This window comes from Scyliorhinus canicula, chromosome 10, assembly GCF_902713615.1.
Source record: "Scyliorhinus canicula chromosome 10, sScyCan1.1, whole genome shotgun sequence".
Taxonomy (NCBI): domain Eukaryota; kingdom Metazoa; phylum Chordata; class Chondrichthyes; order Carcharhiniformes; family Scyliorhinidae; genus Scyliorhinus; species Scyliorhinus canicula.
This window is the reverse complement of record NC_052155.1, coordinates 80787714-80815555: the sequence shown is the minus strand read 5'-3', so window position 1 is coordinate 80815555 and position 27842 is coordinate 80787714. Positions and strand designations below refer to the sequence as shown.

The 27842-nt window shown below is 47.8% G+C and overlaps 1 protein-coding gene across 3 annotated transcripts in view; it reads left to right on the top strand.

Moving 5' to 3' along the window:
• Nucleotides 1-27842, top strand: part of adcy8 (adenylate cyclase 8 (brain)) — a 137516-nt gene that overhangs the window by 93999 nt on the left and 15675 nt on the right. For all 3 annotated transcript variants that reach the window (XM_038809229.1, XM_038809231.1, XM_038809230.1), the window contains 4 exons: nt 4460-4632; nt 6219-6300; nt 18434-18592; nt 20866-21012. In XM_038809229.1, coding sequence (XP_038665157.1) covers nt 4460-4632; nt 6219-6300; nt 18434-18592; nt 20866-21012 — 561 coding nt within the window. The remainder of the gene's footprint in view (nt 1-4459; nt 4633-6218; nt 6301-18433; nt 18593-20865; nt 21013-27842) is intronic.

Genomic DNA, 27842 nt, shown 5'->3' with positions numbered 1-27842 from the left:
ATTTCAATGGCGACAGGCTGAGTAATAGCCCACTTAAGCGTCTCAATTGGCATCCAGGGGGTGGGAAGGCTGCCCCTGAGCCTCTTCTCCGTGGACTCAATCGGGCAGAGATAAGAAGATGACAGGGTCCCCAGCCGCCACCCTCCTGTCAGATTGAATGCCCCATTGCCTCCAAATCTGCATTACGTTCCACCCTATATGTCTGAAAACGAATCATAATCTGTTACAAAACGATTTGGTTTTAAGGCCAATTGCAAGGCTAAAGCAGATGATTTAGGCTGTACTAAGAAAGTGCTGCAATGACAGAGATGCCATCATACAGATAAAATATTAAAGGTCCTGCCTTCTTGGCATAATAAACGCACAGCAATAATCAAAAGAAAAGGCACGGTAATCTCCAGGTGTATTAGCCAACATTCCCTCCAGGGCCTTGTATCTTTGGAACCTCTTTCATCCTGCATCCTTCGAAGATCTCTGTGTTCCTCCAATTCTCCAAACAGGGGCTGGTTTAGCTCACAAGGCTAAATCGCTGGCTTTTAAAGCAGACCAAGCAGGCCAGCAGCATGGTTTGATTCCCGTACCAGCCTCCCCGGACAGGTGCCGGAATGTGGCGACTAGGGGCTTTTCACAGTAACTTCATTGAAGCCTACTCGTGACAATAAGCGATTTTCATTTCATTTCATTTCATTCTGGTCTCTATTTTATCCCTGCTTCTCATCATTCCAACACTGGCTATGATCACTTCAGCTGCCTATATCCTAAATTCTGGGATTCCTTCCGTAAACTCTCTATCTCTCTGCTGCTGTAAGGCTGTCCTTACAATCTGCCTGTTTGACCAAACGTTAGTTTACCTGTCTAATATCGTTTGACCACCCTCCTGTGAGAAATTTTAGGACATTTTACGACATTTAAAGAGGTTATGTAAATACAAGTTGTTGTTTGAAAAAAAAGAGTTGGATAGTCTTCTCATTCACTGAAGGATTTTGCTTTGGGCAAACTTTCTGCCATTTTTGGCGATATAGCCGCAGTAACTGCACTTGGACGGGAACTAAAAAAAAACAGCAGTTTAAATTGGGATAAAGTACCTTTAATGTCAAAATTCATTTCGAAGAACTCTACAGTGGCCTAAGGCGGAAAAAATGGATCTTGAGCCATAGAAGGAGATAACAGAAAGCTCGTTCAAAGAGGTGGGTTTTAAGGAAGATGCTAAATAAGGAGAGAGTTGGGAAGGAAATCAAGAGCCTCGAGTCTTAAGGGGAGTTTTAATATTTTGCTGTGGTCGGTGGTGGTGGTGGGGGGGGGGGGGGGGGGGGGGGGGTTAGGGGTAGGCTTTGGAATGCAGGATACCCAGAAGAATAAATTTGAGTATTGCCAAGGGAACTTTTATGTCTACTTTAATGGACAGATGAGGGCCTTAGTTTGACAATTCATCCAAACATCAGCATCTGCAAAGTTGCAGAATTCCATCAGTGTTGCATTGAATTGTAAGCCTATGTGCTGATGTTTCACTGAGAGCAAGAGCATCAAAAGTGAAAGAGGTGAGATGGGAGCGGCACGTGGCGCAGTGGTTAGCCCTGGGCCTACAGCGTTGAGGACCTGGGTTCGAATCCTGGCCCTGGGTCACTGTCCGTGTGGATTTGCACATTCTCCACCATGTCTGCTTGGGTTTCACCCCCACAACTCAAAGATGTGCTGGTTAGATGGATTGACCATGCTAAATTGCCCTTTAATTGGAAAAATAATAATTGGGTACTCTCAATTTTTAAAAAGAAATGCAAAAAAAAAGAAAGAGGTATGAAAACCGCTAGTTTCAGAGTAGTAGTGAATAAAAGCCCACGGGTTTAGTTGTAAACAGTTTGGGAGATAGGTTATTGTATGGATAAAACCGGAAGTGAAAGGGGTGAGGGGATTTGGGTTGTAAATGGCTTTGTTAGCCATAGAGAACCCAGGAGTAGGGAGGTTTTGGGAGTAGAGGCTGCTGGAGATGGCCAGATTACGAGTAGGGGGACTTCATGTTTCAGGGAATGGTTCAAAAGGAATACATGGACATTGAGTTCAAAGAGAGCAGGGGTTTGCTGGTAGAGAGATTGAAACAATCAAAGATGATGAATCGCTTAGTATAGAAGTTGAAAGATGATTGATACCCAAGGTTGTACAAGGTGAAATAATCAAAGGAGAACAATGTTCTAGAGGTGTGGGGAGACTACATATCATACCACCACAATAGTTGCTTAAAGAAGAATAGTAATGGAGAATATTGAGAGCCAACTTTGTGTCAAAGCCAGGTCCTGGATCACAAGCACTTTGTTCATGAGTAAGTAAATGTTCTGAAGGAAAATGTAAAGGGGTGTGGCAGAGCTCAGTAGGAGGTGGTGGATGGATAGATGGAATGGGAAGGGGGTTGTGAGGTTAACTCCATTGAATATAGTTGGCAGGACGTTTAGAACGAGAACGGGAGCATTGTGCAGCTTCAATAGACCCTACAAGGAATATTGAGAGAGGTACAGAGGGAAGCTGTAGGCTTATTCAAGGAATTCAAACCGTGGGTAGCGCAGGAACAATTGGAAGGTGGAGGAGTAGCAATAGGTTGAGATTGATGGGGGAGAGAAAAATCAAAATACCTGAGAGAAGAAATGGAAAATGGCATAGCCTAGTTTAAGGGAAGAGAAGAGAAGAGACAGGCCCAGGAACAGCCAAGGAACTAATTACATAGATACATAGAACATACAGTGCCGAAGGAGGCCATTTGGCCCATCGAGTCTGCACCGACCCACTTAAGCCATCACTTCCACCCTTTCCCCATAACCCCTCCTAACCATTTTGGACACTAAGGGCAATTTATCATGGCCAATCCACCTAACCTGCCCATCTTTGGACTGTGGGAGGAAACCGGAGGAAACCCACACAGGCATGGGGAGAACATGCTGACTCCGCACGGACAGTGACCCAGCGGGGAATCGAACCTGGGACCCTGACGCTGTGAAGTCACAGTGCTAACCGCATGTGCTACCGTGCTGCCCAATTGTGGAATGCTTTTGAGTATACTGAGTGTGATCATTTGCAATAGTGCAACAGTGCACCTCAAAAGTACTTTGTCGGCTGTCAAGTGCTTTGGTATGTCCTGCGGTTGTGAAAGGTTTTGTATGAATACAAAGCCAATGATGAAAGGTCATTTACCTGAAATGTTAACTCTGTTTTTTCTCCGCAGATGTTGCCTGGCCTGCTGAGTGCTTCCAGCATTTTTTGTTCTAATTCTGTGCGAATACAAGCCTTCCTTTTCTTTCTATAAATGCAAGGTTGTTCTTTTAGTTTGATGGGTTTCTATTGTGCCTCTCTCAAATATTTGAAGTGTTTCTTTTTGAGGAAAGGAAAAAGACATTTAAGATTTAAGAAAACTCACCTTGTCCTTATGAATGAATGTGAGCTATTTTCAGGCGCTGTGTACAGTGTGCCAGGGACGGCTATCTCAAACATGCTTCCCCAGACTCACTGATTTTAGTTGTATTACATGAGATTTCAAACAAGATTGTACGTGGTAGTTTTGAGATTGCTATTGAACTACTTCGCTCAAATTAAATTGGATGCACAATTCTGATAATTTGTATTGCATGACTGGCAGACTGGTGCCTAATGCATTGTTGCACTAACGTTCTGAATCATGGAAAATACTTACGATGCCCTGGTCCCTCATACAACCACACCACTATCTCAGTGGTACATTAAGGGAGCAAGTGCAGAGATGAGATTAGCTACTCATCAATAGGAATGAAAGCAAATTGCACTAAGTCATCCCAGGGAATTTCAGCAGCTCATTGAGGTCAGATGCATAGCCATGGCAAAGGGCAAGGTGGCATGTCAGCTCTTTTAAACAGAACATCATATTGTGTAGGGAGAGATACAAGAAAGGAGAAAAGTAAAAATAAAGAGAGTAAGAACGTAAGAACTAGGAGCAGGAGTAGGCCATCTGGCTCCTCAAGCCTGCTCCGCCATTCAATTAGATCATGGCTGATCTTTTTGTGGACTCAGCTCTACTTACCCACCCGCTCACCATAACCCTTAATTCCTTTACTGTTCAAAAGTATATCTTTGCCTTAAAAATATTCAATGAGGTAACCTCAACTGCTTCACTGGGCAAGGAATTCCACAGATTCACGGCCCTTTGGGTGAAGAAGTTCTTCCTCAACTCAGTCCTAAATCTGCTTCCCCTTATTTTGAGGCTATGTCCCCTAGTTCTGCTTCCAACCGCCAGTGGAAACAACCTGCCCGCATCTATCCTATCTAGTCCCTTCATAATTTTATATGTTTCTATAAGATCCCCCCTCATTCTTCTAAATTCCAATGAATAGTTGCCATATTAACCAAGTAGCTAACATCTTTGTAATAAATTCACAGAAAGCCTGAACCTCTGCCCACTATGGAGTTGAAGCTGTAACCTAATCCTTGTGTCTTATCTGTCCAGTATTTTGTGTTTACCGGGGTGCTAGCGATGGTGACTTGTGCAGTGTTTCTCCGTCTGAACTCCATCTTGAAACTTGCCGTGCTGCTGATAATGATTGCAATTTACTCACTGCTGACTGAAACAATCTACAGCTCACTCTTTGTTAGATTCGACAACTTCCATCAACGTGGATTGTAAGTTTAATATTCTACCTCACTCAGTACTAATAGCATTACTTCTGGTAGCATGTAGTATTTACCTTGAGCACGGTAATGTCCAGAACCAGGAGCAGGAGGAGATATGGTTTGAATCCGACTCCCCTGATCCTTCAGTGCATAGTGAGAAGTGTCTGATTTTCCTAAAGTCTAGAATTCACCTTATCTGGTGCAAAGTTTCTACAGGAAACAAGTTCTGTGGTTACAGAATCAGACCTTTCAGGGGCTCTACAATATATAAAGCAACAGTTACCGGACTTTGGGATTCACTTATCCCGTGGGCAGCATACCCCTGCCCACAGGTTTCCCGGCAGCTTAGGGTGGCTTCACTGGGAAATCGCTTTGACAAGCAGTGGGAGTAGAGAATCTCGCCACCTGGGAATGGTGGGCCACCGAGAAACACGCAGCTGGAGCACTGGAGAACCCCGCCCATAGTTTCAAAATGTTAAGAGGAATCAACTGTTTTCTAATTCTCTGTGCATCTAAGTAATAAAGTAATAAGTATCTAAGGAGATTGAATGCACATATTCCGGAATATCTGTAAAAGGGTTGATTTTCAACAGCTTACTCTCGGCTTCACACCTGAGAACGGGTGTTGGGTGGTTGGAAGATTTCGGGGGTGTGAATGGATGTTAACACTTGAGGCGTCCCTGAGCTAATTGTCAGGCCAGCATGTAAATAGGCAAGCAGACTGCCTGGGAAACTGGGTGTGTCACCAATTGTGGGACCTTGTTTTCTATTTTCAGTACAAACGGGTACACTGTGTCAAGGGGGAAATGATGGTGTCAATGGATCTGTACTCCAGCGATCCCAATCTAATCCTCTGGGGGCATGGGTTCAAATCCCACTACCGCAGTTAAAAGAATTTAAATTCAATTAATATTCAGGTTAATATGTAAGCTCATTCATGGTGACCACTGAACAATTGTTGTAAAAACCCCATTTGGTTTGCTCATGTCCTTTAGGGAAGGAGATATGCCACCCTTACCTGGTTTGGCCTACATGTGACTCCAGAACTGCCCCCTGCCACTCAGGTCCAGGAAAATTAATCCTTGCCAGTGATGCCAAAATCCCATAAAAGAAGAGATTTTTAAAAGTCCAAAAATGGTGGTGTAGTAATGGATTGGCCACTTGGTTCTAAAGAAATAACGGCCGAAATTTATTTTCTCACAAACTCATGTTTCCCTGACTTGGTCCACATATAATTCATCTTAATGAAGGTACCGGCCTACTCAGATATGGGAGGCCTTGATTGAGCCAGTGGAGCTGAAACTCAGCATTGTGAGCCACTTCTCCGAGCTCCTTCCATGTTGGGGGCAGTTGGCGTTCAGACCTTCACGTGGCAAGCAAATGGGTCTTCACCGCTTCCCTCTCAGCCTCCCATGGAGTTACGGCAGGAGAAGGAAAGAATTTCCTCAGGCTTGATTCTTAAAAGGTTGTTTTTGTTGCCTTCATTTGCTGCAATCTGAATTTACATTGCTCTCAGAGTCAATAGCTGTAACACTAAGATCTCTGCAATGTGTTGTCTGTAATGTTAATGAGTGCTCCAATTTGTTCTTTTGTAGGAGAGACTTCCTAAGCACGAAGGAGTACTCCTTGTTGCTAATGGCAATGTTTCTTTTAGCTGTTTTTTATCATGGACAACAGGTAATGAATGACTAGCTCTAAAGGTTCATTAACTGTTGAGATCACAGTGAATTAATTTATAAATAAATAATCATCAAAAGAATTGTGCAAATGTTTTATTCCTTATCTATATTTTCTTCTTTATAATTTACCCGACAGTGATAGAAGCACTGTAGTTTCCACCATGTCAATGCTTCTTTGTGATCAGACCTGGGGTGACTGGATAGCAGCAAGGTATCCCATCTCCAGTATCCGAGTGGAACAGTCCAGTGTGCAGCCACATATACAATGAGGCAAATTTTAAATCACAAATATGAGTGGATTTGGGGAGGATGGCAGCACGGTAGCACAGTGGTTAGCACAGTTGCTTCACAGCCCCAGGTTCCCAGTTTCCAAGTTCGATTCCAGCTTGGGTCACTGTCTGTGCGGAGTCTGCACGTTCTCCCCGTGTCTTCGCGGGTTTCCTCCGGGTGCTCCGGTTTCCTTCCACAATCCAAAGATGTGCAGGTTAGGTGGATTGGCCATGCTAAATTGCCCTTGGTGTCCAACAAAGGTTAGGTGGGGTTACTGGGTTAAGGGGATGGGGTGGAGGTGTGGACTGGGATGGGGTGCTCTTTCCAAGGGCCGATGCAGACTCGATGGGCCGAATGACCTCCTTCTGTACTGTAAATTCTATGATTCTATGATTCTTTGGCATTGAAAGTTGAAATAATTGTTGAAATAAATTTGAAATCTTTACCCTCCAACAAGCTTCCAGTAATGGAGGTGGGATAGTAGATGGGCCGAAGGGCCTGTTTCCATGCTGTAAACACCTATGGGCAATAACCTACTCAAAGCAGGCGAACTGGCCATTCAGATATTATAATGTTGCAGCATGCCACATAATTCACCACCATTTTAAATTTAACCCTGGCCAGCCACAATGGCCATTGGGATCCTAGAAGTTAAATGTCTTTCCACAGCTGCTGGATCCAGTTTATCTGCTTCATCCAACATCCTGCCCTGCAATTGGATGACCCTCCCTTAGCCGTTCTGATTTACATCCCCCCCCGCCCATTCCCAATGCCTCTGAGCGCCACCTGACAGCTGTCCAATCTCCCTGGCTGTCGCCTGGTAACAAAGGCCGAACCATCAGACAGCCAACCAATTAGTTATGTGATATTAAAATTTCATTCAAGGCTTATACCCCTCTGACTCATAGCTGTGACTTGAGTTGGAAATTTCTCCTTTACCTTAGTTCTGGGAGTTTCCAGTTGCCACTGAAAGAGTGAGTGTGTGTGTTTGTCTGTTTCACCTTTTCACCCTGATACTTAGCAATTACCATATTTAGAATATGCCTGGGGACATGTTGAGTTTGCAGAAGAAATATGCTTCATGGAATTTGCAATCGTCACCTTGCAGGTAGAACGACAAGACACAGAATGCGGTGTACAAACCAGACATACAAGGCAGAAAAATAAGTCAACTTTATTTAATGGCTTGTGCAGTTTATGCTATTAAATAAAACGTATAAATTACTGCCATTCTTCAGGATATTTGTTGCATTGCTTAGGGATACTGTTAATTTCACTGAGATGCATTGAGGATATTTATCAGGTATTTTGAATGTTGATGAGACAGGGAGAAAAGTGTGCAAGTAGGACTGCCTTAAATTTATTGCTGAGTAAGAGAAAAGCATGAAAGTGGGATTATCCAACAGTGCTAATGTTCTGTGTCTGCTCTACCATATATCGCTTGTGTATGTATGTGTGTGACAGCTGTTTGTGTTTCTGTGTATATAGTTGGCCTATATGTCGTGTCTATTCTTGGCTGACCAATTAAACTATAGAGGGTTTATGTTACTTGTAAAAGGATGCCTTAGGGCCATTGGAAACAGAGGACACAAATTTATTCTCTCACCTGGGGTCCAGACAGGCCAGAAGCAAGCAAGGTCAACCCAACTTCTGTGGTATCCCGGCCACATTTCATGGGTGGCAGGCAATTAATTGGTAGGGACAGGCGCATGCCCCAGGAGCTGCCAGCCAATCAACAGGCAGGCAGCTCATCAGCACCACCAGGAGCAGTGGCCATTGCTGTGACCGCCCCTGGAAGAAGAGGACGGCATGCAAGAATGGTGTCCTGCCAAGTGGGGTGTGAAGGTGCCGGTGTGAGTCAGGCAGTTCCCAAGAAGGGGGTGGGGGTTTGGTCAGGGTAGGCAGCGCCTTTGGCTCCTCCAAAGGAAAAAGAGTGTCTAAATCAGATGCCCCCCCCCCCCCCCCCTTCTCCCCTCACTTGAATCCACTGGGAGGCCTCTATGGTTTACCTGGTGATTTCCCCATGTGGCAAAAGGTGCCCTACATCATTATTAAATTACCAATAGTGGTGAGAAGAGGCCCATAATTGGCCACTTAAATGGTTCAGTTAGCCCCTGGGCAAGGGGATCATCTGGCAGCTTGGGGCCTCGGCATAGTAGATCGAGTGAAACTGTTTTCATTGGTGCAAGGATCTGGAAGCAGAGGAGAGCAATTCAAGATGATTGGCAAGAGAACCAACATGAGGAAAAAACAATTAGACAGCGAGTTAAGATCCGGCCTGAACTACCTGCAAGGCCTGTGAAGGCAGATTCAACTGTGGCTTTCTAAAGGCAATTGGATAAACCCCTGAAGAGAGAACATTTTTAGAGTTATGGGGAATGGACAGCTTTGTGGCACTATTTAAATTGCTCTGGCTGAGAGACAACACATCTATGGGCTGAGTGGCCTCATTCTGTGCTTTTGTTATGGGGAGGTCATGTCTGACCAGCTTGATTGAATTTTTTGAAGATGTGACCAGGTGCATAGATAGGACAATACATTTGACATAGCCTACTTGGACTTCAGCAAGGCTTTTGATAAGGTCCCACATGGGAGACTGATAGAGAAGGGATCCAAGGAACTTTGGCAAATCGGATCCAGAATTGGCCTAGTGGCAGAAAGTAGAGAGTGATGGTCGAGGGGTGTTTCTCTGACTGGAAGCCAGTGTCCAGTGGGGTCCCACAGGGATCAGTGTTGGGCCCCTTGCTGTTTGTGGTTTAAAAAATGATTTAGACATGAATGTAAGACGGTTTATCAGTAAGTTGGTGGATGATACAAAAAAATTGGTGGGGTGGTAAATAGTGAAGAGGATAGCCTTCGAAAGCAGGAAGATATAGATGGGCTGGTCAAGTGTGAGGTGATGCACTTGGGCAGGACAAACAAGGCAAAGGAATACATGATAAATGGCAGGACCCTGGAAAGCACCAAGGATCAGAGGGACCTCGATGTGCATGTACACCGGTCCTTTAAGGTAGCAGGAAAGGTGGATACAGTAGTTAAGAAGACATTTGGTATACTTGCCTTTATTAGCAGAGGCTGGGAGGCTATGCTGGAACTGTGTCAAATGGTGGTTAGGCCACAGCTAGAGTATTGTGTGCCATTCTGGAATCCACATTATCGGAGGCATATGATAGCACTGGAAAGGGTGCAGCGGAGATTTACCAGGATGTTGCTGGGCTGGAGAGTTTTAGTAATGAGGAGAGATTGATTAGACTGGGGTTGTTTTCCTTGGAGCAGAGGAGACTAAGGGGAGGACATTATTGAGATGTATAAAATTATGAGGGGCATAGATAGAGTAGACAGAACCTTTCCCCTTGGTGGAGGAATCAATGACTGGAGCATAGATTTCATGTAAGGGGCAGGAGGTTCAGAGGGGATATGAGGAAAAACTTTTTCATCCAGAGGGTGATGGGAGTCTGGAACTCACTGCCTGAAAGGGTGATGGAAACATAGACCCACAGAACATTTAAGGAGTATTTAGATGTGCATTTACAATACCAAGGCATACAAGGTTCTGGGCGAAATAATGGATGGGATTAGATCACTGATGGTTCTTTTAGACTGGCATAGACGCGAGGGCCGAAGTGCCTTTTCTATGCTGTTGACCTTTATGGCTGTGACCAGACCCACAGAAAGGGGGTTAACTGCCCTCTGCAATGGCCCAACAAGCCACTCAGTTCTATTCAAGAAATTCCCCAACATTTTCTCAAAGTCTGCATGGAGGCTTTAACAATAAATGCTGGCTTTGCAAACAAATAAAAATAACGTCCCATATAATAAAGGACTGGGCTACCTGTAATGGAAATATTGGTGTCCAGTTTGTTATTTTCAAGAGATGATGGGCACGATTCAGTGGAAAAAAGGTTGAAGTCCGCTTTTGGGCACTTTGACAGGGTGTTTCTCAGCGGCTGCAGCGCCAAGATTCACCCCGCTTTTCACTGTCGTTTTTTGGGGCCTCTGTGAGTTTCTCCCTGTTGAGACCACATTTTAGTCCATTTTGAATGGCAGCCCTGATGTCTCCACCCTCCTCCCACGTTTCAGGCACCCTCCCCGCTTTCTAGAACCCCTCCCCGCTTTCTAGAACCCCTCCCCCCCTTCGCCCCCACAACCCTGTTGAGGCCCCTGGGAATCCCCCTCACCACACAATGGGCAAGGTACCCTCAGGCGTAACTGCTGGCAAGGCCAACCTGGCATCTTGTCACCCTGGCAGTGCTAAGGTGCCAGGGAGCTAGGAGAGTGCCAGGGCACTACCTTAGCCCTGCCCCTGACCACTGGGGGTCTGCCAATGGCCTGCGAGACCTCTCCCTCCCAGGTGCCGGCATGCCTGCCCTATGTTTTTGGAAACCAGTACTAAATGGCACCCTGGTATCGTCTCTCAGACACAGTCGTTGACTCCTGGGTGCCAGGTGAAAGTGGTATCCGGATATTTAAATAAGTCTAATGACTCATTTAAGTGGGCAGGCAGAGTGAGTCGGGTGACGCGTGTCCAGCATGAAGCCTGATTTGGAGCTGTCACGCGATTCACCCGTTGTATCTGGATCCAAGGTGGGCGCAACACGGTCGCTCAATTGTCCCCGCTGTCTTTAGATTTCTTTAGTGATGTACATTTCTACAATTCTATTGTGTTGAACAGCATAAAAAGACAGAAAACAAACATGATGACACTGCACAGAGGACACTTGAAGAACTGAGTAGGTCTGCCAGCATCTATTTGCATAGAAACAGGGGGTGCGATTCTCCAGAAACATTTCTCAGTTCATTTGAGGCGGGTTTTACAGGGAGCTTCTGCCTGCCCTGCCGGCAAGTTCCCCACTGCTATTCTGCTTAGGGCGGGATTCTCCAACTGCACCTGCCCGGTGATCGGAAATTCCCGCTCAATGTCAATAAACTTTTACATGGTCCGCATCCCGGCCATGGCGATCTTGCAGAGGGCGCAACCGAAGAATCCAGCCCTGAAGTCACTTTTCTGGGCCCTGGGAAGTTTCTGACCGGTTTAGCCCACACTTATTGCGCGTGATTCTCAGGCCTCATTGCGCTCGAGAAAAACGAAGCTGGTGAATAGCGGGAGAGGCTGAAAACGAGAATCTCGCCGGGCGGCAAACAGTTTGCGATGCAACCGTAGGCAAGATCGGGATCCCACTGTAGCACAGCACGAAACCGTAAGCCCTATTTCCATACAATTAATGGGAGCGACCCCCATATCCAACGGCCTGCAGTGATTCAGCAGCCTCCCTAGCAAGTGGTCATGCTGGTGCTGATTAATACTCCTTTAGAAAAACGTGAACCTTCTGTGGGGAACTGAGGAGGTGGGTAGCCATGTTTGCTCACAGGTAAAGAGCCCGGGGCGCACCTGCCCCAGTGCTCAGCAGAGGGTAGGGGACACTCGCATGGCACCAGCATGCCAACCCCTTTATCGTGTGTACCCATTCCAGGGTAAACCTAGCCCCTGCCCGTCCACCCCACTGACCACCCATAACTCTCACCAACTGCTGAGGCCTCTGGTCGTGCGACTGAAGACTATTGCTAATGGGGAACTGGCAATCGTGGTTAAATGAGCACTTCACACAACCCAAGTGAATTCCTGTGGGTGGGCGGGCCGTGTATCATGTGGGAGTCGTTGGCTAGCATCCCAATCACACCTTGATACATGGACACTGTGCTTGAACATTGCGAGAGGCAACACCACACACGCAGCAGCCAACATCTAAATATCCAGGGGATGGCGCACAGCTCCGGGGACATGTCCAGTGCCGGAGGGTGGGTGAGTGCTACGGGGAGAGGAGATGCCTGGAGAGATGCGCCAAGGTCAGGCCGCATTGCGGATCAAAGTGACAGAGGTGTCATACTGCTTGTGGTCAAGGGTTTTTAATGTGTCACAGATGTCCAACAATGTCCCACACTCCTGATGGTGCTGCCCCACCCCACTATCCCTACTATCCCCTCATCCCCCCTCACCTCTTAACTGCCCTCTGCCCCCCTCTCCCCTGGTGCTCTCAGTGATCCTCAACGTGCTTCGTCTTGCTTGCTCTACCGCTACGTCTAGATGTGTCTCTACGATGCACTTCTGAGGTTGAGGCAGGCAGCTGCTTACCATGTCTTGTGGCCTTTGAAACCCCTAGCGGGTTCCTCTGGGGGCTCTGGGGCCAGAGGGCGCCGTGGCACTAGTCGACGGCACATGCCGCCCTGACCCTGAGTTGACTTTGAGACGTGTCCTAATCAGAGGGGTGGAACTCAGGGGAGCTGGTGGCCACCATCCTCACTCCGTGGGACGGGTCCCGGTTGGCACCCAGCGTCCTCTCCTGCCGGTTGGTGCCCATAAGTCCCCAGGGTTCAGCTCATGGCGGAGGGACAGCTGGTTCACAGTGGTGGGAGGGGATTGTGTGAAGGAAGGGTTGGGGGCTGCATGGAGGGTTGGAGGGAGGTGAATGCTCACATGGTGCGGAAAGGTTTCAGCGAGCGGTGGGGGGAGGGGGCGGTGAGCCCCACCCTCTGGGACCTCGGGGAACAGGACATCTCTCTTGGCCTCCACCGCATCAAGGAGCCAGCCCAGGTCTGTATCCCCGAATCTTGGGGACGGTCGTCTCGCCGCCATTGTTGCAAGCTGAGTGGAGTTGGCAGTGCAACTGCTGTTTATGTTTAACTGCTGCTCGATCTTTTTAGCAGGGGGGCTGGTGAGCGCAGCCCCAGTGAACTGGCTGGTGAGCTTTCCTATACAGGAGTGCTGAGCTTGTTGCATTTGAGTGCTACAGTGAGAGTTTGGTGACTGAGGGAGTTAGGTGAGGAGGGAGTAAGGTGCTCCTTACATTTCATTTCCTATATTTATCAAAGAGCGTGAAGGGAGCCAGGAGTTTAGAGTACAGCTGACTGGAAGCAGAGTCGGAGGGCGGAGGTCCAGTTGGTCCACGGGACAGCGAATTCTGTAAAGTAAGAGGGGATGGAGGCTAGGGCATGCTCCTCCTGTAGGATGTGGGTGGTGAGGGATACCACTGGTGTACCCGCTGACTATACCTGCGGGAAGTGCACCCAACTCCAGCTCCTCAGTGACCGTGTTAAGGAACTGGAGCTGGATGAACTTCGGATCATCCGGGAGGCAGAGGGGGTTATCGAGAAGAGTTACAGGGAGGTAGCCACACCAAAGGTACTGGACAAGAGTAGCTGGGTTACAGTCAGGGGAAAGAAAACTAACAGGCAGACAGTGCAGGGATCCCTCCTGGCCGTTCCCCTTCAAAACAAGTATACCGTTTTGGATGCTGTTGGGGGGGGATGACCTACCGGGGGAAGGCCCCAGCGGCCAGGTCTCTGGCACTGAGTCTGGCTCTGGGGCTCAGAAGGGAAGGGGGGAGCATAGAAAAGCAATAGTAATAGGAGATTCAATGGTTAGGGGAATAGATAGGAGATTCTGTGGTCGCGAGCGAGACTCCAGAAAGGTATGTTGCCTCCTGGGTGCTAGGGCCAGGGATGTCTCGGATCGTGTCTTCAGGATCCTGAAGGGGAGGGTGAGCAGCCAGAAGTCGTGGTGCACATTGGTACCAACGAAATAGGTAGGAAAAAGGGTGTGGAGGCAATAAACAAGTTTAGGGAGTTAGGCTGGAAGTTAAAGGCCAGGACAGACAGAGTTGTCATCTTTGGTTTGTTGCCGGTGCCACGTGATAGCGAGGCTAGGAATAGGGAGAGAGTGCAGTTGATCATGTGGCTGCAGGAATGCTGTAGGAGGGAGGGCTTCAGGTATTTGGATAATTGGAGTGCATTCTGGGGAAGGTGGGACCTGTACAAGCAGGACGGGTTGCATCTGAACCAGAGGGGCACCAATATCCTGGGGGGGAGGTTTTCTAGTACTCTTCGGGAGGGTTTAAACTAATTTGGCTGGGGAATGGGAACTGGATTTGTAGTCCAGCAACTAAGGAAGCCGATATTCAGGACGCCAAAGCACGTAGTTGCAGGCAAGGAGATGGGTTGAAGTGTGTATACTTTAATGCAAGAAGCATCAGGAATAAGGTGGGTGAACTTAAGGCATGGATCGGTACTTGGGACTACGATGTGGTGGCCATCACGGAAACTTGGATAGAAGAGGGGCAGAAATGGTTGTTGGAGGTCCCTGGTTATAGATGTTTCAACAAGATTAGGGAGGATGGTAAAAGAGGTGGGGGGGTGGCATTGTTAATTAGAGATAGTATAACAGCTGCAGAAAGGCAGTTTGAAGGAGATCTGCCTACTGAGGTAATATGGGTTGAAGTCAGAAATAGGAAAGGAGCAGTCACCTTGTTGGGAGTTTTCTATAGGCCCCCCAATAGCAGCAGAGATGTGGAGGAACAGATTGGGAAACAGATTTTGGAAAGGTGCAGAAGTCACAGGGTAGTAGTCATGGGTGACTTCAACTTCCCAAACATTGAGTGGAAACTCTTTAGATCAAATAGTTTGGATGGGGTAGTGTTTGTGCAGTGTGTCCAGGAAGCTTTTCTAACACAGTATGTAGATTGTCCGACCAGATGGGAGGCCATATTGGATTTAGTACTTGGTAATGAACCAGGGCAGTTGATAGATTTGTTAGTGGGGGAGCATTTTGGAGGTAGTGACCACAATTCTGTGACTTTCACTTTAGTTATGGAGCGGGATAGGTGCGTGCAACAGGGCAAGGTTTACAATTGGGGGAAGGGTAAATACAATGCTGTCAGACAAGAATTGAAGTGCAGAAGTTGGGAACATAGGCTGTCAGGGAAGGACACAAGCGAAATGTGGAACTTGTTCAAGGAACAGGTACTGCGTGTCTTTGATATGTATGTCCCTGTCAGGCAGGGAAGAGATGGTCGAGTGAGGGAACCATGGTTGACAAGAGAGGTTGAATGTCTTGTTAAGAGGAAGAAGGAGACTTATGTAAGGCTGAAGAAACAAGGTTCAGACAGGGCACTGGAGGGATACAAGATAGCCAGGAGGGAACTGAAGAAAAGGATTAGGAGAGCTAAGAGAGGGCATGAAAAATCTTTGGCAGTTAGGATCAAGGAAAACCCCAAGGCCTTTTACACATCTGTGAGAAATATGAGAATGACTAGAGCGAGGGTAGGTCCGATCAAGGACAGTAGCGGGAGATTGTGTATTGAGTCTGAAGAGATGGGAGAGGTCTTGAACAAGTATTTTTCTTCAGTATTTACAAACGAGAGGGGCCATATTGTTGGAGAGGACAGTGTGAAACAGACTGATAAACTCGAGGAGATACTTGTCAGGAAGGAAGATGTGTTGCGCGTTTTGAAAAACTTGAGGATAGACAAGTCCCCCGGGCCTGACGGGATATATCCAAGGATTCTATGGGAAGCAAGAAATGAAATTGCAGAGCCATTGGCAATGATCTTTTCGTCCTCGCTGTCAACAGGGGTGGTACCAGAGGATTGGAGAGTGGCGAATGTCGTGCCCCTGTTCCAAAAAGGGAATATGGATAACCCTGGGAATTACAGGCCAGTTAGTCTTACTTCGGTGGTAGGCAAAGTAATGGAAAGGGTACTGAGGGATAGGATTTCTGAGCATCTGGATAGACACTGCTTGATTAGGGATAGTCAGCACGGAGGGGTAGGTCTTGCCTTACAAGTCTTATTGACTTCTTTGAGGAGGTGACCAAGCATGTGGATGAAGGTAAAGCAGTGGATGTTGTGTACATGGATTTTAGTAAGGCATTTGATAAGGTTCCCCAATGTAGGCTTGTGCAGAAAGTAAGGAGGCATGGGATAGTGGGAAATTTGGCCAGTTGGATAACAAACTGGCTAACCGATAGAAGACAGAGAGAGGTGGTGGATGGCAAATATTCAGCCTGGAGCCCAGTTATCAGTGGCGTACCGCAGGGATCAGTTCTGGGTCCTCTGCTGTTTGTGATTTTCATTAACGACTTGGATGAGGGAGTTGAAGGGCGGGTCAGTAAATTTGCAGATGATACGAAGATTGGTGGAGTTGTGGATAGTGAGGAGGGCTGTTGTCGGCTTCAAAGAGACATAGATAGGATGCAGAGCTGGGCTGGGAAGTGGTAGATGGAGTTTAACCCTGACAAGTGTGAGGTTGTCCATTTTGGAAGGACAAATATGAATGTGGAATACAGGGTTAATGGTAGGGTTCTTGGCAATGTGGAGGAACAGAGAGATCTTGGGGTCTATGTTCATAGATCTTTGAAAGTTGCCACTCAATTGGATAGAGCTGTGAAGAAGGCCTATGGTGTGCTAGCGTTCATTAGCAGAGGGATTGAATTTAAGAGCCGTGAGGTGATGATGCAGCTGTACAAAACCTTGGTCAGGCCACATTTGGAGTACTATGTGCAGTTCTGGTCGCCTCATTTTAGGAAAGATGTGGAAGCTTTGAAAAAGGTGCAAAGGAGATTTACCAGGATGTTGCCTGGAATGGAGAGTAGGTCATACGAGGAAAGGTTGAGGGTGCTAGGCCTTTTCTCATTAGAACGGAGAAGGATGAGGGGCGACTTGATAGAGGTTTATAAGATGATCAGGGGAATAGATAGAGTAGACAGTCAGAGACTTTTTCCCCGGGTGGAACACGCCATTACAAGGGGACATAAATTTAAGATAAATGGTGGAAGATATAGAGGGGATGTCAGAGGTAGGTTCTTTACCCAGAGAGTAGTGGGAGCATGGAATGCACTGCCTGTGGAAGTAGTTGAGTAGGAAACGTTAGGGACCTTCAAGCGCCTATTGGATAGGTACATGGATTAGGGTAGAATAATAGAGTGTAGATTAACTTCTTCTTAAGGGCAGCACGGTAGTATTGTGGATAGCACAATTGCTTCACAGCTCCAGGGTCCCAAGTTCGATTTTGACTTGGGTCACTGTCTGTGTGGAGTCTGCACATCCTCCCCGTGTGTGCGTGGGTTTCCTCTGGGTACTCCGGTTTCCTCCCACAGTCCAAAGGTGTGCAGGTTGGGTGGATTGGCCATGAAAAATTGCCCTTAGTGTCCAAAATTCTATGATTAACCTAGGACAAAAGTTTGGCACAACATCGTGGGCCGAAGGGCCTGTTCTGTGCTGTATTTCTCTAAAAAAAAAGCCCATGGGGCATCACCAAATGGACCAATTAATGTTGAATTGCATTGTCGGCCTCACCTGGCCGAGCACTGGGAAGCTCGCGGCAGTTCCCGAACGCTAATACTCTTGGAAATCTTTCCAGAAAATCAAGTTCAGCATTCTTTTCAACACTGAGGTGCCGAACTCAGAGATCAGGCCGCTATTTTGAAAGGGTGCCCCAATCTCTTAAATGAGCTTGTGGATCCTTCCACCCATGGGATATGTCACTCCCACATACATGGGCAGTGCTTTACACCCCTGTGAGGACATCCCGTTATGGGGTGTCTGGGGGGCCCCCGTCTTCAGGATTCCTCAAGCCTCCTTACAGCATCCACCCTCCCTTCCAGGACTCTCACCCGTCACCCACCCCCCACAACCTCCCGGAGGCCCTGCTTCGAGTGCAACACAGCCAGAGAATCGTGACCAGAGTTAACATTTTGGGTCCTTACACTCTTTATTAAAATGTCTCCCTCCCTTCAGTTCTGACGAGGACTCTATGGGGTTGAAACGTTAACTCTGTTTCTCTCCTGATTGTTGCTGGCAGATCTGCTAAGTTTTCCCAGTGTCCTCTGTTCTAATTTCAGCTTCCAGCATCCACAATATTTTGCCTTTGATGGCATTGAGCTCTCGTGGATGCTGCAATGTGGCTGAAGGACTGATTCTGTCAAACCAAAATGTATAAATTAAATTGGACAATGCATGAGGGAAATTTGATTTTGCAAGAAATTATTTTTACATGAAAAATCCGTATTTCTTTTTCATCAAACTGTTCAGCTGGAATACACTGCAAGACTGGATTTTCTGTGGCGCGTCCAGGCAAAAGAGGAAGTTAATGAAATGAGGGAGTTACGAGAGCATAATGAAAATATGCTTCGAAATATTCTACCGAGTCATGTTGCACGCCATTTCCTGGAGAAGGATAGAGACAATGATGTAAGTTCACTAAATTACATTAAATTTAAAATAAATTGAATCTGTAGTCAACGTTTTCCACTTTTGTATTCACAAGTCTATGATTTCCTGCTTCTCACTTGTTAAAAATATTTGCAGAGCCACCACACATGTCTGTTACAAACCCTTCCTTACAATAAAAATCAGAATCCTTTAAATTCCAACAGCATCCACATCATTAACCATCGAGGGTGAATTTTGTTGGAGGAATTTGAATTCCCTCCATTTGATGGAATTCATGCAATAGAATTAAAATTGTAGCATTGGAGGTAGAATCTCATGAAGGTGACAGGTGTCTTGGCTGCTGGCTGAGTGGGTGGAACGCCAGTGCTACCTGTTTTCAAAAGACCCGCCACATCTTGTGCCACTCAGGCATTTGACAAGCCAGTGGCTGGCCTTTCCTGTGAACAAGGATCCAAAGGCGAAAGTCATGCCCGCCAAAAGCTGCCAGCCTCTCAGGGGCAGACAGCTCTCCTGCCCCCACCGCCACTGGGGAGGCAGTGGCTGTTCCCAGTACTACACCCACCAAAAACCTCAGGGTAGGGAGGGACCGAGGCATAGGTGAGTGATGGTGGGAGGGGGTTCATGGGCTGAGGATCGGGGGAGAGGGGGTTTGGGGTAGGAGCAAGGGAAGGATTGGCTCTTAGCAAGCCACCCCTTTACTAATGCATGGGATTTTTGATCAGGTAAATGCCTTTGAATAAGGGACACCTCCCCCAACCCCCCGGAAAGGGTTTGTTTGTCATATGCCTCGCATATTGAGCCCCCTTCCCATAGTTGGGTTAATACCAGTGGTGGATATGAGGCCCATAAGTGGGCATTAATTGGTTGCTTAAGGGCCTCCATTGGTGGTGCAGAGGGGAAACCTTTCTTGGGCCTCCCTGCAGCAGACTTGAGGTGGAGGTGAGATGGTCACTGTGTCCCCACCCATCACCCGCCCTTCCAATTAAATGCTCCCCCTACCACCAAACTCGCCATGGGGGAGGGCACAAGATTCCGGCCACCATCTCACTTCAATCTTCTGTAGTTCCATTCCTTGTGATGTTTTCAAGGCAAATCAGGTGGGAGCTCCATGAATTAACACAAACTGAAGTCCAATCTCAGAAATAGAAATGGCAGGATGGAGCATCTCAGTAAAACCTGGAGGAAAGACAAGGAAGTGCAAAGAGATCAAATGATTTTCACGTGGCAAGGAAGAGCAAGAATGCCCCACAAGAATGATAAAGGGCAGTTTCCATCCCAGTCTCCTGCCGACATTCCCTCCAACTCCCATTGCTGCCTTGGATCTATAATCTAGCTGCTGGATCAGCTTTGGGCTGGTTCAGAGTCAGCCCGCTGCATAGAGATCTCCCTTCAGGATTAGGGGCTCGCCACATGGATGCTGAAGACATTAAAAGGCACTGGGTTTCCCGGTGCAGCTTTTGGGTGACTGCCCAGAAGTTAATCCATCTCCACTCCCCCTTCCCGGTCTTCCACCACTTGTGGATTCTTGATACGGAAAGAGAATGGGATTAATTAAGATTAGCGATGAAGATTCTGGAAACTATCTTTGCCAATTAAAAATTGTTTGTTTCCAGAAGTGCTTGTCATCACTGATTCTATGATTACGTCATGGTCTCTCTTTACAGTGGATGATACACTGAAGGAGATTGAAACTGGTTTGAACATGCAATTCAATACTTCCACACTGTCACAGCATGGAAGGATATTTGTTTTGGTTTGCCTGGGACAATATATATATATTTGCAATGTTTGTAAATGTAAGGAAAAGGTTCCACATGGGTGCTCTGCAGGAGATCTGTGGTCACCACCTCACTCCTCCTAGCCTCCATAGATTGGCCAAAAACAATTAAGTATTAACCATGATGTAAGACTGGAAGCTGTGCTGTTGTAGCCAATACTATCTCCACTGAGTAGACTAATACCTTGGCTTAGAGAGAAAATCAAAGCTGGTCAATGTTGTGAGATAATCATTATGGAATCTGCTGTGACTCGATTTTGTTTTCCTTCACATTAATTTGACAAATGAGAAGCATGCCTGGATATGCTTTTTGAAAATGTAATAAGTAATATACTTTTCTTCGTTCAAAACTGATCGATTCAAATCATCTGATAATTACATTTTTTGCACTAACTTCCCAATATTAAATTATTGGACAATTTAACGCGAAACGACTTTGACTTACGGGAAGCAAACTGTTAACTCTGACCTGATTGATTGGCACTTTATTACTGTTCTGTTCTGTTGTCATCAGGAACTTTATTCACAGTCTTACGATTCAGTTGCTGTGATGTTCGCCTCAATTCCAGGATTTGCGGATTTCTATTCTCAAACTGAGATGAATAACCAAGGAGTAGAATGTTTACGCTTGCTGAATGAAATTATTGCAGATTTTGATGAGGTAACTTTAAAGTCATAGCTATGCAATTTAAAGACATGTGCTTTTGTTTCTTCTGTTGGGTTTTTGAAGTAAACGTTTCATTGTCTTCTTAACAAAGCATTTGGCAAAGCTTTCATTGCTCTGACAAAGGACAATAATGGCTAGCATCATTTTCGTCATGCTCATGTTGAGGGTTGTCCCAGTTTTACATCGGGACTATACTTTTTGAATGACTCAACATCACAGCCCAGTGGAGGAAAGGTCAGAGGGAGTTTGCCCCTAATTTGCTGTTCCATCTGAATTTCCTGTGTTGCAAGTGACTAAATTCAAAAGGGCGTCAAATGCTGTCAGCATTTAATGATGCCCTGAGGTTGTGAAAGGCACCAATAGAAGTACAGGATATCTCTCTTTAATTACTGCCCAGAGTGGTACTCATGAAACAATGGGAGAAGATTGTCCATCTGCTGCGTAGGTCCAAGTCATTTGCCGGAACTTTATCAACAGTTAAATAGTCCTGCTGCTGGAACCAAAAGCAGGATTGGCTCCTAAGTAGGTAGATTGGTAGATGGTGGAGTCCTGGGTGACATTTGGCCTCCACCAGGGCCAGCAACTTCTTCCGGCCCAGTCAGATGATCAGCAGCCTCAGCCGTAGTCCCTATAGCCATGGCTGAGGATGTAGGGAGAAGTAGAGGGTACCTACATGTTGAGGTACCATCAAAAACAAGGTAAGATCATTTATGCACTGTTCTGGGGCCAGGTGGCAGGGCCTGGAAACTAATGGGGTAAACCCTCCAGCAGTATTGCATTCCTCTGGGTGGCCATTGAAACCTGGGGACTCTTGAGTGGGCCATTAAGAGGCCATGAGGAGAGCTGCCCAGCACCCCAGGAACCTACTAGGAGGCCATCAGGATTTGCGTTGCAGTTTCTCCATCTGGCAGAGGTACCACCCAATACTGGTAATATGCCGGCGAAGACAGGAAGTGGTTCTTAACTGAGCGCTTACTGGATTAATAGGCCACTGGTAATATTTGAAAATCTCCGCTGGAATCTCGTCCACTCCTGCAGTTTTCCATCCTTCACTGTTTAATGGTGGCTTTGTCTTAGTCCATGCTTGGTGGGAATCCAAGATCATTTATGATGGGGAGTTAGGGAATTTCCTCAACCTGAAAATGAAAATCGCTTATTGTCACAAGTAGGCTTCACATGAAGTTACTGTGAAAAGCCCCTAGTCGCCACATTCCGGCGCCTGTTCGGGGAGGCTGGTACGGGAAGTGAACCGTGCTGCTGGCCTGCCTTGGTCTGCTTTCAAAGCCAGCGATTTAGCCCTGTGCTAAACCAGCCCCTCCATCTTGTCATCATCTATGGTTGTATCACGGTTTAGGAGTTTGTGGAAGTGTTCTGTCCATCGAAGACTGATGTTTTCTCTGACTCTCAAAAGGGTTCTGTCCTGACTCCGCACAGGTTTGAGGCCTAGGGTATTGCGTCCATATATTGCCTTGGTGGCACTGGAGAAGCCCCGGGTGTCGTGCTCGTCAGCGAGGAGTTGCAGCTCCTTCACTTTCTCAGTCCACCATTGGTTCTTGAATTCCCCAGTTCTTCTTTGTACCACCTCCGCCTTAGCTCTTTGCCTTGCCGGTTATGTTGTTTTGTCAGGCGCGGAGAGATTTTCTCTTCTTGTCGATGAGGTCTTGGATGGGGTTGTCATCCTTGGCGAACCAGTCTTGGTGTTTTCTGGTCTTGTAACCAATTGTTTTTTCACAGCTTGAGTTGATGGCTGTCTTCAGCCCTTTCCAATTTTCCTCCACTCCATTAGATGGGACACTTTTAAGATTTTGGACAAGACATTGTTGGAAGTTCACGAGCATGCTTGACTCTTGAAGCTGCTCAACATTGATCTTTTTTCTGAGCAGTTTCTTCATCTTCCGCTGCTTCTGGTGGAGTTTGTAGATGTGGAAGAGGGGGATGAGCCAGTGGTCGATCCAGTAGTCTGCACGGTGATCATTTTGGTGATGGGGGCATCATTTTGATTTTGGGGTCAGCCGATGACTAAGTCGATCATGTGTCAGTGCTTTGATCGTGGCTGTCTCCAAGAAATTGTGAACTTGTCTTTTTGGCGGAACAATGTATTAGTGATGGCAAGCTGGTGTTCCACGCATTTGGTGAGCCGGAGAACCGTATTGGAGTTGCAATTCCCAACTCCTTTTTTTTCGTTGGTTCCTTTTCAAATTTGGGAGTCATTTCCAACCCTGGCATTGAAGACCCCAAGGAGGATGATCTTGGCGTGATTCTCCGAAATGGAGACAGAGTGTTTGCGCCGTCGTGAACACTATCGTGTTTCACGCGAAACGGGCACGGGCACTACCGATTCTGGGCCACGCCAACCCGCGCATGTGCAGTTGGGCCACGCCAACCCGCGCATGTGCAGCTGGGCCACGCCAACCCGCGCATGTGCAGCTGGGCCACGCCAACCCGCGCATGTGCAGCTGGGCCACACCAACCCGCGCATGTGAAGTTGGGCCACGCCAACCCGCGCATGTGCAGCTGGGCCACGCCAACCCGCGCATGTGCAGCTGGGCCACGCCAACCCGCGCATGTGCAGTTGGGCCACGCCAACCCGCGCATGTGCAGCTGGGCCACGCCAACCCGCGCATGTGAAGTTGGGCCACGCCAACCCGCGCATGTGCAGTTGGGCCACGCCAACCCGCGCATGTGCAGTTGGGCCACGCCAACCCGCGCATGTGCAGTTGGGCCACGCCAACCCGCGCATGTGCAGTTGGGCCACGCCAACCCGCGCATGTGAAGTTGGGCCACGCCAGCCCACGAATGCGCGGGGGACTTCCTCAATGCGCCGGCCCCGACGCAACATGGCGTGGGGGTTGAGGGGCCGGCCGCGTAATAAAATAGTGCCGGGGCTGGAGAAGCCGGCCTGCCGATCGGTGGGGCCTGACAGTGGGCCAGACCCCATCGGAAGCCCCCCCCCGGTGAAGGAACGCTTTCCCCCGCCCCACAGGCCTCCCTCGGCCCTACGCACAGAGTTACCGCCGGCTGCGAGCAGGTGTGAACGGTGCCGGCGGGACTCTGCCGGTTCCGCATGGCCGCTCGGGCCATCAAGGCCGGAGAATCGGGGGCCTGGCCGTGGATAGCGGCCCACGACGGCCAAACGCGCCAGCCCAAATGGCACCGATTCTCCACTCCTCAGAGAATCGCCTGCTGGCGTCAGACCGTCGCCGCGGGAGAAAATGGTGCGAACGGCGATTCTCCCATACGGCGCGGCATGGGAGAATCATGCATTTTATCTTTCTTCAGAAGGTTGGAGAGGATGGTGTCCAGGGTGGAGTAGATGCCTTCTTTGGACTCATCATTGGCATCAAGGTTTGGGGCAGAGGCATTCACGACCGTTGCCTGCTGGGTCTTGACGAGCTGTAGATGGACTGTCATGAGGCGTTCATTGATGCAGACAGGGAGCTCCGAGAGTGTGTTGACGAGTTTGTTCTTGATGGCAAAACCAATTCCATGCATCCTGGGCTGATCCTCAGATTTTCCTCTGCAGAAGAATGTGTAACCACCGCCTCCCCTCAACTACCCTTGCCTGCTCTTCGGGTGTCTTGCAGGGCAGAGACGTCAATGTTGAAGTGCCTGGTTGATGCGACCATCAATTCACATGAGACGATTAGTAGAAGTGAACAGTGGTTTTAATAAGCTAGATCTGTGCCTGCCTGCGACTGCTCTGTACTGAGTGCCGCCTACAGGCTGCAGATTTATAGACCAGCCCTGAGGGGGCGGAGCCACAGGCGGAGCCCACAGGGGCATCAACATAATAGAGTACAATACAGTGGTGAATTGCAGTAGCAATATAGTCACCACAGTGGGTTCACGGACAATAAGGGTGGTTCTCTGTTCCGATCAATTGTTTTGCTCATTATGCAGAGGGCTCATACATCCCAGTTTCTGAAATTGAGTTTTACTTTGATTTTCTGACTGCAGGTAGATAAGCCTGCTGGATGCAGTTTTCCAGCCAGCTTGGGGGCGGAACAGATTATTGTTTTTTCTTTTGTAAATATTTTTATTGAACATTTTAAAATTTATATGCAAATACAAAAACATAACACGAAAACAAGAACAGCCCCCCCAAACACCCTGCCCTCCCCCAATAGCTGACAGTGACCAGCTCTTTAAAATACATAACAAACAGTTGCCATCTTATATAGAACCTTCTAATCGACCCCCTCAATGTGTAACTTTCTCCAAATACAAAAATTCCAGGAGGCCCCCTCCAGCCACACTGAAGCACTGGGTGGAGAAGGTGACCTTTACTCCAATAGATCCTGCCTACAAACAATCAGCGAGGTGAAGGCTAAAACATCTGCCCCCGCAGCCGACTGGAGCTCCAGCAGCTCTGACACCCCGAACATGGCCTTTCGGGACCCGGCTCCAGCTCTCTGCCTAAGGTGCTGAAGAAGGAGTCCCAAAAGTTTACTAGCTTAGGACATGCCCAGAACATATGTATGTGATTCAATAGACCCCTCCCACACTGCTCGCACTGTCTTCTACCCCCTCAAACACCCGACTCATCCTTGCCTTTGTTAAGTGTGCCCAATGCACCACCTTCCGTTCTATGAGCCCAAACCTCGCACACGATGATGTGGCATTCACCCTCCGTAAGACCTCACACCACACCCCTGCTCCACTTCACCCCCTAGCACAGGGGTGGGCAAACTACGGCCCGCGGGCCGCATGCGGCCCGCCAAAGGTCTTTATGCGGCTCACCAAGATCAAGTCATTAAAAAAAAATTCCTTTAAAAAAAATTTTTTTTTTTATAATTTTAAGGTTAATGGGGGGGAGCTGTTGGGTTACTGGTATAGGGTGGATACGTTGACTTGAGTAGGGTGATCATTGCTCAGCACAACATGTGTTTCATGTGAAGTTTCTACTTGAAAATATTAATTAATAAAAATTAATTGCTTTTTTTCTTTAAAAACCTTTTATTTTGGCTATTTTAAATATTAATTATTTTACTTAATATACTATGCGGCCTTTTAAAATTGTGAATTTCTGAATGTGGCCCTTGCACGGAAAAGTTTGCCCACCCCTGCCCTAGCACCTCCTCTCATTTCGCCGTAATCCCTTCAAGCGAGGCCCCATCATTCGCCAGCAGCATCCCATGAATACCTGAAGTTTTACCCTCCTCCAACCCGGCCAACGACAGCACCGTCTCCACCTAAGACTTGGGTGGCGCAACCGGAAAACTCGAATAAACCTTCCTCACAAATGTCTGGACTTGCAAGTCCCTGAACGCCTCTGACTGCGCAAGTCCATACTTCTCCACTAACTCCCCCAAACTCGCAAACTGACCCATCATTAGGGCCACCCCCTTATCCTCCCTGAACTCTAGCCGCCTCAACCATCTGGTTACCCCTGATCTATATCATCTTCGACCCCCTCCCCGCTTTAAAGTGCTGCCGTAATTGCTCACCAAGCTTCCGAAGCTGCATCCAATCCCTTGCCACCTGAACCCCAGGTACCTGAAATGCGAGTTTGTCAGCCTGAACGGCAACACCCCCAAATTAGTTCCCCTCCCTTGCGGGGTGACTGGGAAACACTCACTTTTTCCCCAATTCAGTTTATACCCAGAAAAAACTCCAAACCACTTTAGTATCACCATTATGTCCCCCCTTGACTATATCTGTGACGTACACCAACAGGTTGTCGGCATACATAGACACCCAATGCTCCTACCCTGCCCAATTATCCCCTTCCAAGCTCCTCGACATGATGGCCAAAGGCTCAATCACCGATTCGAGTTGGGGAGGGGACATAGGCCTCGTTCCCCGATGCAGTCGGAAGTAGCCCAAACTTACATTATTTTTCTGGACACTAGCCTTTGGTTCCTTGTGTAACAACTTAACCCATGACACAAACTTCAGTCCTATCCTGAATCACTCCAGCACTGCAAACAGACACCTCCACTCCACCCTATCAAAGGCCTACTCTGCATTCAGCGTCACAATCACTTCCTGCTCATCCCCTTCTGCCTAAAACAACACCACTTTTAACAAGCGCCGCACATTGGGAGACAATCGCCTACTCTTCACAAATCTCGTTTGATCCTCCCCAATGACCTGCGGGACACACGTCTCCAACCTGAGCTCCAACACCTTCGCTAAAATCTTTGTGTCCACATTCAACGAGATTGGTTGGTATGACCCATCTTCCACCAGGTCCCTATCCTTCTTCAAAAGGAGTGAAATGGAGACCTGACACATTGTTTCTGGGAGCACTCCCACTGCATCCTCAAATGCTTCCAACAGAAGCGAGACCAAACTGCTTATAAAACACCATCGGGAACTCATCCGGTGCCGGTGCTTTGCCCCCCTGCATATTCTCAATTGCCTTCCTGACTTCCTCTGCCCCCAGCGGCTCCTCCATTACCTCTTGGTCTTCCTCCACCCTTGGACACTCCAATCCCTCCCAAAATTGAACCATGTCCGAAACGTTCTCCGGAGGTTCCGATCCGTACATCCTTTTGTAAAACGCCTCAAATACTCTATTCGCCTTCTCCGGGGCCAAAACCAACCCCCCCCACCACCCACCTCCTCTCTCCCGTATCTGAATGATTTCCCGGGACACCGCCTACCTCCTCAACTGGTACACCAGCAGCCTGCTGGCCTTCTCCCCATACTCAGACTGCCCCCCTCGGCCATCTCAGCTGCCGCGCCGTCTTATCTGTGAATAGCAGGTCAAATGTCCTGCAACACCTTCCTGTTTGCTAAAGGCTCTGGGGTAGGCTCTCCAAATACTTCCCATCCACCTCCAATATCTTATCCACCAGCCACTACCGTTCCTCCCTTGC